This window comes from Mastigoproctus giganteus, chromosome 4 (genome assembly GCF_048544385.1).
Source record: "Mastigoproctus giganteus isolate SK-2022 chromosome 4, ASM4854438v1, whole genome shotgun sequence".
NCBI lineage: Eukaryota > Metazoa > Arthropoda > Arachnida > Uropygi > Thelyphonidae > Mastigoproctus > Mastigoproctus giganteus.
The window spans coordinates 228,102,858-228,122,080 of NC_143578.1; the positions used below are offsets into that span (position 1 = coordinate 228,102,858).

At 37.5% G+C, this 19,223-nt stretch overlaps 1 protein-coding gene across 2 annotated transcripts in view; it reads left to right on the forward strand.

The window, feature by feature from the left end:
* The window catches only part of Sec71 (ADP ribosylation factor guanine nucleotide exchange factor Sec71), a 508,300-nt gene that overhangs the window by 440,639 nt on the left and 48,438 nt on the right, over positions 1 to 19,223 (forward strand). For both annotated transcript variants that reach the window (XM_090371201.1, XM_090371202.1), the window contains one exon: positions 3,829 to 3,974. In XM_090371201.1, coding sequence (XP_090227327.1) covers positions 3,829 to 3,974 — 146 coding nt within the window. The remainder of the gene's footprint in view (positions 1 to 3,828; positions 3,975 to 19,223) is intronic.

The following is a 19,223-nucleotide window of genomic DNA, read 5'->3' on the forward strand; positions in this document are numbered from 1 at the left end:
TAACTACCATTGAATGGACATTTTCTGACTGTTAGACCATTCTCAGTACACCCTAGACATTGTGCCTGGTTTCCATGATATTTTCACTCATGATATTATATGTCCACTTTCTTTGCTGAATTGTGTTTGCACTCATGTACAGAAGCTGTGCCTCAATATCTACCTACTTTATATAGCCTGGTATGGTCTCTGATGGAGTAGTCAGTTTCTTTGATGGCTGGACTGTATATATCATAAACTAGCCACCCATAAATGGTTTACGAATATCATTGCATTATAAGGTGAATTAGCATATTTTTTAAAATGTATAATTTCAATAAATGATTTTAATTCTGAAATTTTAATACTACTAGGTATTTCTGAAGTCTTTTTAAATTAAATAGTAATTTATTAACAATTGGAAAATGCATAATTTTTTTTTTTTTTGTAAACAATATTCTAATTAGTAGTGAATATGTTAAACAACCTGAAAGACAATGTAATATGGCATATTTTACAAAGGTAATTGGCACTATAGTTTTGCAATTAAATTTCTTGCCAGTTATTAATTCTTTAATACAACAAGTTAGTTTACATATTCAGTGCATTACATTTCAGGCACATGTTTTTTCCTTAAATTAATTGATTTTTTTTTTTTTTTCTTTTTCTGCTATTAATAAAAGTGAAAAGTAAAAATAGTTATCTTCTTATCAATTAATTATTAAGGTTTATTACTTTATAGAACACTTAATAAAACTATAGTTTTGCATTCTCTTAACTTAGCCATTCAGTTTATTTACAGCTATTAATATTTATTACTCTTCACCCATATACTCTTTTTTTTTTTTATTATTATTATTTTATTTTTTTATTTTGTGTCTTTTTTTTCTCTGTATACATCGATGAGCCAAAACATTGTGACCACCTACCTAATATGATGTTCGTCTTCCACGTGCAGCCAAAACAGCACAAAACTGAGAGCAAAGTGGAAGAGAAACTGTTGAACGTGAGCATCCCACCAGCTGTGCCATTTTGGATATGCTCTGACCCAGTCATCTGGCTATTACAATTTGGCCATTGTCAAACTCTTAAGTCCGCTGACTTTCCAATCTGAAGAACAAGAGTAACACTGATTAACGGAGCTCAGTATCAGGTGTTTTTTATACCGTGTCCTGACCAGCGCACACGCTGTATTTCACCTGCAGTTGCTTCGATTTGCATAACAACTTGCTGGTCATAATGTTTTGGCTCATCAGTGTATTTCTCTTCACAAACGCCTCCCTGTTCACAACTCTTGCATAACAACACATGTGAAACAAGCACAGGTAGTCTAAAAAACTAACAATACTACATTGAAACTACATTTAAACTATGAATTTCCTTTTCCATATAAATTGTATGGAAAAAAGAAATAATAATTGCTTGATTTCTATTTGTCCAATTTTAATCATATTTGGGATGGCTTGACAACAAATCTTTCTAAAAGAACTAAATATGAAATATCATGAAAATCTGACCATTGAGGGTTGAGTTGTTATATTAATACAGATGGACAGACATGCTAAAGACAGTAGGCACTTTGATATGGATCAACTGTTTGGGAGGTGTGATTTCTTTTACTTCCCACAGTTCTTTATAAGTAAAGCCAGGGCTGGTTTTGGGCTGTTAGCCGCCTGCGTGCTAGAGATATTTGGCCGCCCTATCAATGCGGATCGCGAGTAGATTCATAACCTAACTCAACCCATGAGCCCACTAGTATGTTTTCATGACCGTGCCATATACACTGTACTGCCACTTTATTGGGTACATCCCTGCTGTGCACAAATGTCTGTCCCACAACGTTGCAAGTCAGTGACCACAGTTGTGGATATAAATGCAGCAGAACAACCTTTCTAGTATCAGTTAAGCGTACAAACCGTAGCAAGAATGGGGAAAAGCCGTGATCTAACAGACTTCGAACGTGGCATGGTAGTAAGTGCAAGACGTACTAGACAAAGCATCTCTGAAACAGCAGTTCTCCTGAACTTTTCATCCACCACAGTTTCAAGGCTGTATCGAGAATGGTGCAACGAACAGGAAACATCCTCTCAACAGCATTGCTGCAGAAGAAAATCGCTTGTTGATGAGAGAGGTCAGAGGAGGATGGCTAGAATTGTGCAAGCAAACAGACGGGCCACAATGTCACACATCAAATCAGAATACAACCTTGATGTGCAGAACAAAATATTGCAACGGACCACTAGTCGCACTTTGTTGCGAATGGGCTACATCACGTACCTTTGTTATCAATGAAGGTACGCAATGTAGCGTACCTTTGTTATCAATGAAAAATAAGAGAGCATGCCTCCTGTGGGCACAACAACATCAGCACTGGACTATCGAGGATTGAAAAACAGTTGCTTGGTTTGACGAGTCGCAGTTCCTGGTGCATCATGTTGACAGAGACTCAGAATTTGGCAAAACCAACATGAATCCATGGACCCATCATGTCTGACGACTACTGTGCAAGGTAGTGGGGGCAGTATTATGGTGTGGGGAATGTTTTCTTGGCACACATTGGGTCCATTGATACCTATAGATTCGCATCTGAATATCATATCGTTGCTGACCAAGTGCATCTGTTCATGTAGGCAGTTTATCTTCAGTCAGATGGTTACTTCCAGCAGGATAATGCACCGGTGCACAAAGCCTGAATTGCTGTGGAATGGTTCCAGGAACAAGACAATGACTTTTCTTTGCTGCAGTGACCCGCTCAGTCACGGATCTCAATCGGGGACTGAGTGTAATCTTAAGTCTTATGATTAAGTTTAAGGTTACACTTAAACTTAATCATAAGACGTTAACATAAAAGTTTGCAAACTCCAAGCTTTTATGCTTTTGTTCATGTGGCTTAAAACAAGACAATCATAGAGGTTATGGAAGTCCCATTGTTGAATCCTTCTCTGGTTCATAGGATGACCCCACCATTGCCTGTGCTTGCACTTCTAAGTTTTCTGATGCAAAACACCTAACATGTATGCTTCAGTGTTATTTATAACCATAAACTGCACAACTGTATCATCCGTCATCATGCAAACATCATTTTTTTGAAGTATGAAAGGGCTTGTTATGTTTCCATGGTTACCAAATATGTTTACGGTCATGTTTATGTTCCCATTGTGAATGTTGGTATGACTTCTTAATTTTACGGTAATATTTGTTACGTTATTTTTATGTTTAATTTTCATTGTGAACGGGTCTTTAGAGAATACAATATTATTTATTAACAATGCTATGTTTGCTATTTCATCACCGACCACTAATTAAAATAATATTAAATTACATTTTAATTTTTTCTTCAAAGTGCCCTACCGGCCACCCTAGGGATTTGGCTGCCTGCGTGCATGCATGCACTGCACACCTACCAGAACCGGCCCCGAGTAAAGCAGTGGAAAAAAATCTCAATAAAAATGTAGTTTTAATTCTGAGGGAAATTTCTGAAATTTGAACATTACAGATAAAATAATTTTGATTCAAATAAATGAGATTATTGAAAATTACACATGTATGTACATACAGCCTTATTGAGCTTACTGTACTACTATGACTGAATATCCAGTTTTCAGAAACTTCAGTCAGTAGACATCCATATCACACTTATTAATTTAATAAAATTAATAGTTATAACTGGAATTACCTGATTACTTCAATCATGGTAAAGATATTTTAGGTTAAGCCTAGTGTTTTAATAAAATAGGGATTTGCATGAGAATCATATAGCACTAAATCAGCTGTTTGACATAATAGAAATAACTGAATATAGTCTGTTATTGTGATAATTTTTTAATCACCATTTTTGAAACTTTATAGAAAATGAAAATACTGAAGAGAAGTTACTTTCATCCCTGAAAATAAAATGTATTGTACAGCTTGAACTTATTCAGACTATAGACAACATTGTTTTCTTTCCTGCTACTAGTCGAAAAGAAGATGCTGAAAATCTTGCAGCTGCTCAGGTGCTTTTAAATCTTACAATATAGATGATTCTTATTTATTAGTTATTATTTATTCACAAAATTTAGAGAATAAATTAAGCTTTTTATAAAAACATTTCTAGAAAATTATTTTAAATGCCTATTTTGAGAATTTTTGAATGTGTTGCTCTTACATTTTTTAACCTATTAAATGATTAATAACCTGTTTCGATTTCTTTATTTTATGCCGTAAGTGAAGTTCTCAGTAAGTTAGTTTAATTTCTCTGTGCAATGATTTGGACCTCTATCTTTTCTGTTGTTCTACCAGTTTTAAGGTTTTATTTGGGTTAATTTTGTTTTTGCTCTTGCAATTTTTGTTAACCTTGCTAGAAAATAAATTTTTCTGGCAGGTAGGTAAAAGAATTGAGGTCATCTGGATTTTTAATGATATATATTCTGTTTATCTTATTCCTGGCCTACCTCCAGGTGATATTCCCATTAAGTTTTCATTCTAGTATTAAAAAAAAGATAGCATGTGGGGGAGTGGGCAACCCATCATTTTAGTATCATCATCATCGTTATTATTTATTTTGTTTTTTGAAGTCTTTGAATTCTGTAGTTGGACTGCATTAAGGGGTAATTGTTGTCAAGCATTTTTATAACTTCATTATCTGATTGAAGAAAGTGAAGTAGATTTAATTTGTTTCTATTCGTTGAGTCAAAAATCGTGATCATAATTTACAAACAGCAGAATAAGTCTGAATATACGCAAATAAGTCTGAATAAGCGCATTATCTTCAGGAGACATTTGACATACTAATTAATGCAACGGATAAGGAGGGAGGTCCAACTGTTAAAGAATTTTGGAAAGAATTCCATATTTTTGATGCCATTAAAATAATACAACGGATCTGGAACAAAATTACAGAGAAGAACTTTAAGGGTATTTGGAATAAACTGTGTCCCCAGTTTATTGATAATTTTGAAGGATTTCAAGAATCGGCAGAGATCGTACAAAATGAAATAGAAGCAGATTGCTAACCAACTGCAACTTGATGTTTCTTCAACTGATATCACTGATCTGTTTCAAGCATACAATGGAGAGCTCAGAAATAAAGACCTCTTTGAAATGGCAAAATGTGAAGAATCTGAGGAAGAAGAAGAAGAAGATTTAACAGCTGAAACTCCTGTTTGTTCCTTCACTCTCAAGGGGCTAGACAAAGCTTTTCAACACATAGAAAAAGCAATTGAGATTTTTTGAGTCATAAGATTCAAATTTGGAGCATACTAGGAAAGTTGCTACAGATTTAAAAAATGTTTATGCATGCTATCATGAAATTTATAAAGAAAAGAGTAGACTATCTTGGAAACAAATGCCCCTTAACACATTTCTGAAGAAGACGACTTCTTGTGCCTCCAACAAACCAACAACGAGTGCCAAGCCAATAATGAGTGTACATTTAGTCAATGATAATGAAGAATAAACATTCTTTAACATTTGTAAGTCATAAATAATTTCTTTATTATTATAATTTGCTTGATTTTACAAGCTCTGTTTTTATTTTTTTGGATAAATCAATCATTGTTTAAGCATAAACTAATCAGTTAACTAACTAATTTCATTGTTGAGAACATAATCCCTGATTTTAACATTGCATCTGTGGGGGGAAAAAATTCCCGCTTTATGAGTTTTCGCTTTACGAATTAACTCGTAAAGTCGGGAACTAGCTGTATATAGACAAATGTATATGATCAGTGTATTGGGTATGGGTGCTGACCTGTCAAGTGTAATTTTCAATGGAATAAATTGAGAATGCCTACAAAGTAAAAGCAGATTACCTGATATTAAATAAAATTAAAATAACACATAAAAATAATAAAAATGGTACTTAATGCTGTAAGGTCATAAGATTTTAACTATGTCTTCAAAGGGTTGGTAACCAAAATCGAAAGAACCACAGCAATAAGCAAGGTCTCTGTTTCTGTTATGATGTATACGTACGAAATGTATACATCATAGCTGACCCAACAGAGACCAAAAAGGAAGGTGGGGGGGGGAGAATATAATACAAAAATAAAGAAATAAAGGTAGCTGCAGAATTATGCTAAGATAAAGTAAATGAAGTGTAATCTTAAGATGAAAGAATAAAGTCAGGATTTGACAACTTACTGTACGACCAAACAGGAGTCAGTGAAATTAGCTGAATGTAGTGAATCCAGTTTAATGGGGTGGTAAAATTTTACTACCTGGGTTTTAAATTTTTAGTTTTAACATTCAGTTTTGTCGCTATATCCTATTATTTTTATTTATATTATGCGCGCACACGCGCGCGCACACACACACACACACACACACACACAGTAAGTGCTGGTTATAGTGATCACTAGTTATTAGAATCAGCTGCTTTATAGAGTCAACTTTCAAAGAACCAATAAAAATCAGTAAACTGCACTACACTTTCATTATTTATTAGAATCACATTTTCGATTATAAGAATCAATTTTAAATGCCTCTGTGATATTTTTCTAAACCACATTTTTGGAGGTCACAACTATAAAACAAAAACATTTTTGCAGTTTTCAGTTTACTGGGTTTGTTATTTGTACAATCTGTTATAAATAGGCAGTAAACTCGATCTTATTGCATTTGCAATAATACCACTTGCTGGAATTCTGTGTGTTTTTACATTATTATGGTGAAATGTGTTTCCCCTTCATTGAAATCTTTAATAATATAAAAAAACATAAATTTTTAGAATCTGCTCTTCATTCCTATATCTAAACTTCATAAGCTTTTTACTCCATATCTCACTTGTGTGTCATGTTAGTTCCAGTTGGCATGCCATGTGCTTTATTATTGATTGACGCTTATCATTTTTACTGTCTTCTAAATTTTATTGCCCGAAAAAACAGTGAATTTGAATGTAAAAGATAAGTTACGAATTGCAGAAACATATGACAAATTAAACTTAAGCAATATGTCTTAAAGGGACGCAGCAGTAATTATTAAAATCACATCTCACATTAATGTGAGATGTGATTTTATTAATCACATTAGTGTTTAAACACTAATGTGATTAGTGAAACCAGAAAAAGGAAGCGTGAAGGAAAATTCAAAAACAAGTAGATGAAGCTCTGTTCATTTGGTTCAAATAGGCCAGCTCATTTAATGCACCAATCAGGTGTAGCATTCTTCTTCAAAAAGCTAATGATTTTGCTGAAAAACTACACAAAAATTTTAAGGCAACAGATGGATGGCTTGACAAGATGGAAGGAGAGGCACAATATTGTTTACAAAAGACTTCACAGAGAAAAACAGGATTCCGATGGTTCTGCAGCTGACAACTGGTTGAAAACCTCTTGGCAAACTGGTAAACACTTATAATCCTGAAGACATTTTTAATACAGATGAAAGAGGGTTGTACTGCAGGGCAATCCCAGACCATTATATGATTTTTAAAGATTCCTCTGTGTCTGCAGAAAAAAAATCAAAGACAGAATTAGTTGTTCTAACATGAAACACGATGGAAAAATCAAGATGAAGCCATTAGTTATAGGCAAGAGTAAATCACCTAGATGTTTTAAAGGAGTAAAACAGCTGCTGTTGAATATGCCAATAATGCCAATGCTTGGATGGCAGCTTCTTTATTTGAAGATCATCTTCATAAATGGGATTTACAATTGAATAAGAAAAACAAAAAAAAATTTATTTGTTTTGGAAAATTTTCCAGATCTTCCAAAGTTGACTTTCAAAAACATCGAATTAGTTTTTCTACCTTCGAATACCACATCACTGATTCAACATCTCGACCTGGGAATAATAAAAACTTTTAAGACCTTTTATAGATTAGATATGAGGCAAAGAATCATCCGATATCGCAAAGCAGATAGCTGTTCTAGATGCATTTCATATGACAATCAGTGCCTTGAATGAAGTTTTCCAAAACCTGAGGAGAGTGTTGAAATAAATTGGTGCAGGTGATTGTGAATATAGACTTATACATACAATATGGAAAATGCATAAATAGACTTTGTAGTGATAATTTAAAGCAATCTAAAATAAAAGACTAGTGTATTTTAAATTAAAATCATATTACAAAGTTATGTTTAATTAATGTGTATATTAATTAAGCTATGTATGTAAGTAAAAATTTATTTTTATTTTCTTAACCTGTGGATGGTCTGCCTGTGGTCTTCACAGATTGCCTTCTTCCAATTTTCACATATCACATAATGGGTATAACCCCCATGCACAAGCACTGTGGGTGACTATCCAGCTGTGAACCAACGTAAGCAGGGGTTGAGGTGTGGCGCCCACACCACTCTGAGAAATTCCACACCTCCATGTTACCAGGCAATACTAAGTGGTAGGTTGACTCTCTTCAACCGGTGAAATACCACCACTTTGCTTATTGGAGGTTCAAAGTGGTGGAACCCATGTTTAGTCTCCAGAGCAAAGTTCCAGTCAGCCCTCCCTCATCTCTTCCATCATGCAGTATGATTGATGTCTTCTGAGGTTATGACGAACGCCATGGCAAGATCCCACCCTCCTTACATTTCAAGGGTATGGCTCTAAAACGGTGTTCCCAGGCCGGCCGCTAGTTAGCACACCAGACTGAACCCATTGGTAACTCTCTAGGAGGCTTCCGGATCAGCTAGTGTATAATCTTGCTACCTCTACTCTGCCAGATAGTGACTGGAAGGAGTCTGAGTATGTATGTGTGGGGGATCATTGTCGAGGTCATGTTATGTCAAGGATCTGGGTATATTCTTAACATGTGTATACCATATCCTAAAATTTCATTACTTCATATAGCATGTGCCCCCTTCCCCTACTTTTAATTTCTATTGAATACACAATGAATTGTCAAACTAATAGAGCAAACTTATCTGCGAAAAGATATAAACCTCCCAAACACCTCCTAGCTCATTTCTCAAATATACGTTGTTTCAGTTCTACTCTCATTGATGTCCATTTCCACTTAGTCTGCCAAACCCCATATACTTTTTCTGACAGAATCTCAGTTATCGGTTGATTCAACCACTGCTCCTCTCAGTTGCCCAAATTATTTGCTGGATGATTCCTTTTGCCTCAAAGGTGGTACTTGTGCATATGTCCGTTCCGATATTCCCTATCAAAGACTTGGTAATTTGGAATCTCCCCTTTTCGATCTTCTCTGGCTTAAAATCTCTTTACCTCATTCAATCAAATTCATCTGTTGTCTCTACCATTCTCCCAACTCCACTAATCACTCGAGATTCTTTGACTTCTTGTCTTTTCAACTTGACTTTCTCCAGTCCAACTTTCCTAGCAGTCCCTGGTGATTTTAATGTTCACAACTCCAGCTGGCTACCATTTTCTAATCACACAGACCCAGCTGGTCGATATGCTGAGTCTTTTGCAATTACTAATGATCTCACACAGTTTGTTCATTTACCTACCATAATACTGAAAAATTGTAACCATACAGCCAACACGCACGATCTTTTTCTCATAAACAACCCTTCTAAATACGTGGTTGAAGTGAGTGGTCCTTTAGGCACCTCAGATCACAACTTGGTGATTGTCTCTTCTCCAACGGAGCCTTTATCTCATGGCTGTTCCCAACCTCGTGTTGTTTGGCATTACAAGAATGCAAAATGGGATGACCTGCGTGATTTCTTTTCTTGCTTTCTTTGGTCTGATTACTGTTTCAAAACTTCTGATATCAGCGTTTGCTCAGATCGTGTCAGTGAAATTATTCTTGTAGGAATGGAATCCTTTATTCCACACTCCACCTTAAAATTTAGTTCTTTATTTATTGGAAAACCTTGGTTTTCCAATAAATGTGCTAAGTCTGTTCAAGAGAATAACTTTGCATATCGTAATTGGTTTGTTTCTAATTCTTCAGTTTCATTTTCTGCCTACACCAGAGCTCACAACAATTGTAAAGCAGTTATTAATCAGTCTAAGCTAGATTTTGAACAGGCTAAGAAGTAGAAAACTTGCTTCTTGCCCTAATGGTAACGGAGCATTCTGGTCTCTTGCTAAAGCTATTGGCCACAACTTTTGCCCATCTCAGCTCCCACCTCTGTCCAAACCAGATGGTACTATTTTCACATCAGCCAAGGATAAAGCTGACCTGCTAGCATCCCATTATTCTTCCAACTCATGTAATAAGGATCTTGGTAAAACACCCCCCACTATTCCCAACACACTCCATTCAATGCCTCCTGTGGTCTTCCATCAAAAGGATGTCAGAAGGGTTTTGACAAATCTCGATGCTAAGAAAGTCCGGGTTCTGATGGTATTTCTCCACTTGTTCTCAAAATGTGCGCTCCTGAACTTACTCCTGTTCTTTGCCGCCTTTTTTGCTTTCTTATTCCAAAGGTGTTTTTCCTTCTGCTTGAAAATTTGCTCATATCCAGCCAGTTCCTAAAAAGGGTGACGTATCTCTCCCATCTGATTTTCGTCCCATTGCAATTACTTCTATCCTTTCTAAAGTAATGGAGAAGTTAATTAACCGCCAACTCTTAAACTATCTAGAAACCTTCCGTCTGATCAACGATCGCCAGTATGGATTCTGTCAGTTTCGATCCACTGGTGATGTTCTGGCTTATGTTAAACATTTATGGACAAATTCAATGGAAAAGTTCGTGAAACACAAGCAGTTGCTCTTTACATCTCAAAGGCTTTCGATCGTGTTCGGCATAAAGGTCTCCTAAACAAGCTTCCATTTTATGGTTTGCCAACTATTTTTTATCATTGGTTACCAAGTTTTCTTTCTGACTGCTCACTGAGGGTGATGGTAGATGGCTTTCTGTTTTATAACTTCTTCCCTAATGCTGATGGACTACAAGGTTCAGTTCTTTCCCCCCACTCTTTTCCTCTTGTATATTAATGACCTTCTTCCTTTGACTGGAAATCCTATCCATAGTTTTGCTGATGATAGTACATTGCATTTCACTTTCCAGTTTGAGAAACCTCACCCTGTTCAATCAGCTTCGTTTTCTCGAATTTCCACTACCAATTCCTTAAATGCCGATCTCAAGGTAATTCTCCAGTGGGGAAAAGACAGTTTAGTTGATTTCAATCCTTCTAAAACTGAGTCCTATCATATATTTCGCAAAAAGGATTTGTCTGCTCCTATGCTTATCTTTGGTTGCACTCTTATTTCTAGACACGGTGATATATCTCTTTGAGGATTACCTGTAGAAATAGGACATTATGAATTACCAAGTGGCATCCACAACAAATATCTTCTTTCATCTTCTCAACCTCCAACCCATGCACAGTACTATAGTAATAATAATCGTGGCATGTGATGCAAGAAAGCAAGTGTATGAGCTTATGTAGCATCAGCCAAAAAAAAAAAAAATTCACACAACTATTCCCTCTAAATGTTTGTCCAGTTCTTCCTTAAATGGAAGTTTGTTCCAGCAATTAACCACCCGCTGGCTGAAGGCAAATTTCCGAACGTCTATTCTACATCTGTCTTTCCTTAATTTGAATTTATGTCCCCTTAGGTTCGTAATCTGAACAAGTGGAAGAATCCCAACAGAATTCAGTGTGCTCAACCCATTCAAGCCCTTATACACCTCAATCAGATCACCTCACAGGTGCCTAATCTCCAGCCGCTGCAATTTGCAGAACTTAAGCGTCTTGGTGAGAGGATCTCTTCATTCCCCTCACCAATCTTATTGCCCTTCTCTGTACATGCTCATATCTGACTGCACAATTACTCCCAGGTCTTTTTCATTTTCTACCACCCTAAGTTTAGTAACACACAGTTGGTACGTTCTCTGGGGTTACTTCTACCCATATGCTGTACTTTGCATTTGTCAATGTTAAACTTCAGTTGCCACTTCTCAGCCCATCTTCCCAAATTTTCTAGATCCTGTGCAATTGCACACTGCCATTACTGTCATTAACAACCCTGCCAACCTTTGTATCATCTGCAAACTTCGACACTAAGCCTGATATACCTTCATCAATATCATTGATAAATATACAAAACAGTGGACCAACACCGAACACTGTTGGACTCAACTAATAACATTAATCCATGAAGTGCAGCGCCCATTGATTACACCCTCTGTCTTCTCCCACTCAACCATCCTTTTATCCATAGGTTCTAATACCTCTCGTGTTTGGGGTTTTCATAAAAAAAAAAAAAAAAAAAAAAAATTGGTAATAACTTTGATAATCAAGTATAAATTTGTGCTTTATATCTTTACTTTTATAATCTGTGGATAATATTCATTGATTTTCACTTATTAGGATTGCCTTTTATTAGAATCAAAATTCAATTTGCAAATGTGATCATTATAACCAGCGCTTACTGTATATATATATATATATATATATAAATAAATAAACTATTTAAACTTATAAACTAAATAAACTGCAATCAAGAAGAAAATGAAACCATTCTGGAAATCCATCCTGAAGACGAAATAGATACCAGACCTGTTTTTTCAAAGAGAGAGAAAATGAAAGCTGACCGCCTGAAACAGATTTCCAAAAAGCAGACAGATGCAGCTACTCCATATAAACCGAAACAATGGTGATAAAGGTAAAATTTTCTTTTTATAATTATTAGTTTTTTTGCAATTTATATATGAGGTGCTACTCAAATGTTCCCGAAATTTGAATGTTGCACAGGAACTACGTGTAGTACAGACTTGTGTCCCTAGGTAACACTGCATGCTTTGTGAATCAGTGTACCCCGTGGCATTGGGCTGGTTAAAGTCATTGAATATTTATGTGCAGCTCTTTGGCAGTGTTTCACATAGTTTGTGGTTGTTGCAATGGTGATGTGAGAGACTAACGTGCTTGCATCAAGTTTTGTTTCATTCTTAACAATACAGCAGCAGAAACCCATAAGAAGTTGAAACAAACTTTTGGTGACAATACTTTAGGCCCGACACAGACCTACTACTGGTTTAACCATTTTTAAAACAATCGAATGTTGATTGCTGATGCTGATCGCTCTGGGCATGCATCATAGAGCACCACCCCAGAAAATGTTGCAAAAGTTTGGGTGGTGGACCATCCACGACATTTGTGGCATTGTAGGACTATCGTACAGCATGTGTCAATGGATTTTGTCAGATGAGTTAAACATCTGAAGGATTGCGGCCAAGTTCATGCCACAGTTACTGAGTGAAGACCAAAAACAACATTGCATGGAAATTAGCAGAGATCTTCAAGAACGGGCTAGGAGTGATCAAAACTTCCTTTCTATGGTCGTCACTGGTGACAAGAGTTGGGTATATATGTATGACCCAGAAACCAAGCAACAATCATCCCAGTGGAAGAGCTCATCTTCACTCTGACCAAAGAAAGCCCGACAAGTGAGGAGCAATGTGAAGTCCATGCTGATCTGTTTTTTGGACATTGATTGGGATTACCCATAAGGAATTTGTCCATCCTTCCAGATGGTCAACTCAAAGTTCTACTGCAACTTCCTGAGGCGATTAAGGGAAGCTGTCAAGAGGAAACATCCAGAGAAGTGGTGCACAAAAAACTGGGTTCTTCATCATGACATCATGCCAGCCCACACATCTCTCGCTGTAGGGCAGTTTTTGGCATTCAATAACAATCCCCCCCCCTTATTCGCCAGACTTAGCCCTGTGACTTCTTCCTTTTCCCAAGAATGAAAATCAAGCTGAAAGTTCAAAGATTTGACAGCATAGAGGTTATTCAAACCGAATTGCAGGCTGTGCTGAACACTATAACGAAGAAGGACTATCAGGACGCATTCAAATCATGGAAGAAGCGCTGGGGTGAGTGTTTACTCTCTCAAGGGGAATATTTCGAACATGACACTGGCAAATAAGACTTAGGGTGAGTAATTTATTTTATAAATATATTTCGGGAACTTTTGGGCAGCACCTCATATATAAATTGCGAACAAACTGATAATTATAAAAAGAAAATTTTATCTTTATTCTAGTTTATTTATTTATTTATTTATATATATACAGTAAGCACTGGTTGTAGTGATCACATTTGCAAATTGAATTTTGATTCTAATAAAAGGCGATCCTAATAAGTGTAAATTAATGAATATTATCCACAGATTATAAAAGTAAGGATATAAAGCACAAATTTACACTTGATTATCAAAAGTTATTACCAATTTTTTTTTTTTTTTTTATGAAAACCCCAAACACGAGAGGTATTAGAACCTATGGATAAAAGAATGGTTGAGTGGGAGAAGACAGAGGGTGTAATCAATGGCGCTGCACTTCGTGGATTAATGTTATTAGTGGAGTCCTATTGGACTCCACTAATAACATTTATTACCACGGATGAACAGCGCCGTGTACCATAAGTCGGTACACGACGCTTTTCATCAGTTTGCGAGAGGAAAAATTCAAGCAGTTGTCGCAGCACGAAGAGCATGCATCGATATATGAACTGTGAGCTGGCAGACATGCATCTAGTGTATGGATTAGCAGAGAGCAATGGACAAGCCACTCAACGAATTTATGGAGAATGCTTCCCAGACAGGTATGTACCGGACCACCGTTTGTTTGCGCGTGTGCATCAAAATTTGTGCGATTATAGGTCATTTAGAGGTAACAGGAGTAGTGCGGACCACGTTTGACACGAACTCCTGCCATGGAACAAAGTGTGTTGAATGCCGTCCAGAATAATCCTACTACCAGCACATGTGCCATTGCCTTTGCCTTAGGAGTGTCTCGTTGCAGCGTACAGCGTGTCTGGCACAACGATTTCTTACACCCCTTTCATCCCCAAGATCGGCCCCGGGTGCCAAGCGTTCCGTGGCCAAGCGATTATAGTGCGTCTCTGAAAGCGTTTTCTAAAAAGAGAATTTAAGCAATCAGTTTATATTTTAGTTTCAAACACCGTTTTCTTAATTTATATATTAGAGTAGCTCTCTCGCACTACAAGAAGTAGGCAGAAGCCCAGAAAGGAAAACCACCTTTCTGTTTCCTTTTCTATTAGTACTAACTACTAACACAGCCGCTTGGTCACCTCGTGGCACTGCTCCTGCCTCCCCGTGGCGGGGCCGGAAACCTGGGTGGTAAAGCAAACCCCCAGGGCCAAAAGGAGCAAAACATGGATTTCGACAACTTTCCCCCGATCCAGACAGCAAATCCTAATTCAATGGTAATTCAATGGATTTGCACCATCCCGATGATGACAAAAACACCAGAAAGAGACTGAAGACGGATGCTTGCAGAATAGAACATCCAACGTTTCTGATCTTGCATTCTTTAACAAATCAAGCCATAGGCAATCTATCTCCATTTCTCATTCAGAAATGTCTGGAAAGTGTAGCAGGCTCCCCAAAAATGGTGAGACGTCTTAAATCTGGCGACCTACTGGTTGAGACCACCAGCTCCAAACACTCTGAGTCCCTTCTGAAAATATCCACATTTGGTGGAATTCCAGTCACTGTGTCACCACATGCTACACTCAATACCTCTAAAGGTGTCATCTCAGAATGGGACTTAATGAATGTCTCAGAGGAGGAAATTGTAAATGAATTGCAAGATCAGAAGGTCATACAGGCGAAAAGAATTATGCTGAAGAAGGATGGCGAACTTATCCCAACTCGCAGCATCATACTGACATTTAGTACACCAAACCTACCAACATCGGTGAAAGCTGGGTATCTGAACTGCCGCATTCACCCGTATATTCCAAACCCATTAAGATGTTATAAATGTCAGAAATTCGGACACTCCCAAACAGTCTGTCGAAGTGATGCGGTATGCCCTAACTGTGGCTCGAAGGAGCATGCCCAAGCTGATTGCAAATCACAGTCCTCACTCTGCCCTAACTGCAAAGGCAACCACCCAGCCTTCTCTAAAACATGTGACCAATGGAAGTATGAAAAGAAAATCCAGAATTACAAGGTAGAAAAAAAAGTCTCATTTTCAGAAGCAAGAAAACAAGTTCAGCAACTGATACCAAAACATACATATGCTGATGCTACCAAAAGATTTCACACAATATCCGTTCAGACTGAAACATCAATACCACCTAGCATTTCTATTTCTGAATGGGCACGATCTATACTCTCTTCAGTACCACAGACCTCAAAGCAACAGACTTCAACCAGATCTAGTAATACGCCAGTCACGATACCACCTGTTGCTGCTTCAGCTTCCGTAAGACCTGCTCAAAGCGAAAACTCTGATCGCATTAATAAACACCATGCTGAACCTTCTGCTATGGACACAAATGAGGCTTGCAATCAAGAAGAAAATGAAACCATTCTGGAAATCCATCCTGAAGACGAAATAGATACCAGACCTGTTTTTTCAAAGAGAGAGAAAATGAAAGCTGACCGCCTGAAACAGATTTCCAAAAAGCAGACAGATGCAGCTACTCCATATAAACCGAAACAATGAAGAACATCGTACAATGGAATTGCAGAGGCTTTCGCAGCAATATTGACGACATCCACGAAATAATCATGAACCATAATCCAATTGGAATCTGCTTACAAGAGACATATTTAACACCTCAGTTGTCTCCCTCGATCAAAAATTATACTCTCTTTCGGCAAGACAGGCCTACAACCACAAATGCTCATGGAGGCGTAGCCATACTCGTGGACTCACGAGTCCCTTGCAAACGCATTCCTCTAAAAACTACCATTGAAGCTGTTGCCACGCAAATAGCGATTGGCATTAGCCTAACACTAGTCTCTATCTATCTGCCACCCAGTTATCCTTGTACCTTTCAAGAACTTCAAGATCTCATTGTGCAGCTGCCAACGCCTTTCTGTTTACTGGGCGACTTCAATGGACACAATCCATTGTGGGGATCTCCGAACATAGACGCCCGAGGACAGCTCATTGAAATGCTTGTCGACAGACAAAATCTATCCATATTAAATACAGGCTCACCAACATATTTCCATCTCCCATCCGGATCAGTCTCTGCAATAGACCTGTCCATCTGCTCTCCTATCCTCTTTCCTAGTATTGAGTGGACTGCTCTGGACAATCCACTCAGTAGTGACCACTACCCAATAATCTGTAAAATACAAACTTCACTCTGCATAACTTCAGAAACCAGCACAAAATGGAAATTTTCTAAGGCAGATTGGACAAAGTATGCCTCCCACGTATCCTTTGACAACCAGACCATTGAATATCATCCAATTGACAAGGCTGCCAACCATATTACAAAACAGATCCTAGTAGCTGCATCTATTGCCATTCCACAAACACAGTCAAGCATCCGTAGAAGCAGAAACTACTGGTGGAATGAGGACTGTAGAAATGCAAAAAAAGAAAAAAACCGTGCTTGGAATTTATTCCGCAAATACCCTACCACTGCTAATCTGATAAACTACAAAAAACTTAGAGCTAAGGCCCGACATATTAGGAAGAAAGCAAAAAAAGACTCATGGATTCGATTCGCAACTGAAATTAACAAAAATACTGACGTAAGAATTATATGGAGAAAAATCAGGCAATTAAATGGAAAATTTCACCCATTGTCCTCTCCACTTATCACCTGGAATGGGCTGGAACTGTCTACTCCTGCAGAGATTGCAGATGCCCTAGGCACAGTATTTGCACAGTTATCTCAATCAACGGCATACGAACCATCTTTTCAGAAGATTAAGACTTCAGCTGAAAAATTCCAGCTTAATTTCAGAACCAAATCGTTTCTACCGTACAATCAACCACTCACTATGCTAGAACTTCAAGAGGCTCTATCCACTGCAAGGAACAGTGCTGCTGGCCCTGATTGAATATACAACATAATGCTACAACATCTAGATAATAAATCGCTATCTTCCCTTCTGACATTCTATAATCGCATCTTCATGGAACATTCATTCCCCAGTTCCTGGCGTCACTCTTTTGTACTGGCAATACCCAAACCAGGGAAAGATCTCTCTATGCCTAATAATTATAGACCCATTTCTCTCACCAGCTGTTTAAGTAAAACCCTAGAAAAAATAATACACCGTAGACTAACATGGTACCTTGATTCCCAAAACATGATATCTGATAATCAATTTGGTTTCAGGAAAAACCGATCATCACTGGATCTTATGATCAAAGCAGAAACAAATATTAGGAATGCATTTATTCAAAATAAGCATCTCGTCATGGCATGTCTCGATATAGAGAAAGCCTTTGACACCACTTGGCGTTTTAGCATCCTGAGAGATCTTCATTCCCTGGATCTGAGAGGCCACTTACCTTACTTCATACAGAATTTCCTACAGCAGAGGACCTTTCAAGTTCGCTACCGGCAAGTCCTTTCCAAAACATTTATACAAGAAGAAGGAATCCCTCAGGGCTCTGTTCTTAGTGCAACTTTGTTTGCAATAAGAATAAACCAGTTGACTAAAATTATTCCCAATACAGTGAATTCATATCTTTATGCTGATGACCTGACGGTCTCTTGCAGTTCACAAAACATGAGTTATATTGAGAGGCAACTTCAAACATCAATCAATAAAATCGATCTATGGATGACACAAAATGGTTACCGACTGTCTTATCAGAAATCTAGTGTTATTCATTTTTGTAACAAACGGAAAATGCACCCAAATCCTGAAATACACTTAAGAAACCAAGTTATCACTGTTGTGAACAACGTTAGCCTTCTCGGTGTGATTTTTGACAATAAATTGAACTTTAAAGAACACATTAATCATCTACGGACTGTTTGCCAGAAAAAAATGAACATACTAAGAGTTATTTCTTCCACATCGTGGGGTGCAGATCGTTACACCTTACTTCACTTATATAGAGCCCTAATCAGATCTCGCCTTGATTATGGTGCCCCAGTTTATGATTCTGCTAGGGAAAGCGTGTTAGCACGTCTTTCCCCAATTCAACATTCTGCCCTCAGGATTGCTGTAGGTGCTTATAGAACGTCGCCAGTACAAAGTCTTTATATTGAAACCCATGAACCTCCCCTCAGACTCAGGAGAAAGATGTTACTCCTAAATTATGCAGCCAAAATTCAAAGTATATCTACTCACCCCATTCGGCCAATACTTAATGATCCACAGTTCTCTATGCACTATAGAAACAAACCTAGAGCAGTTCAATCTACTGGTATCAGATTGCAGGCATTATCGCAAACGTGGAATATACATCTTGACAAAGTCTTCCAAAATTCAAACAGTGCAGATCCTCCATGGTATTCTATTAAAGCATCCTGTGACAGCTATTTCTTAAACTGGAGAAAACATTCGCTTGCAAATATCAATATACAGCAACTCCATGCTGCTCACACACAAAATTATCCACATTTTACAAAAGTATACACTGATGGATCAAAGTCTGAAAGTG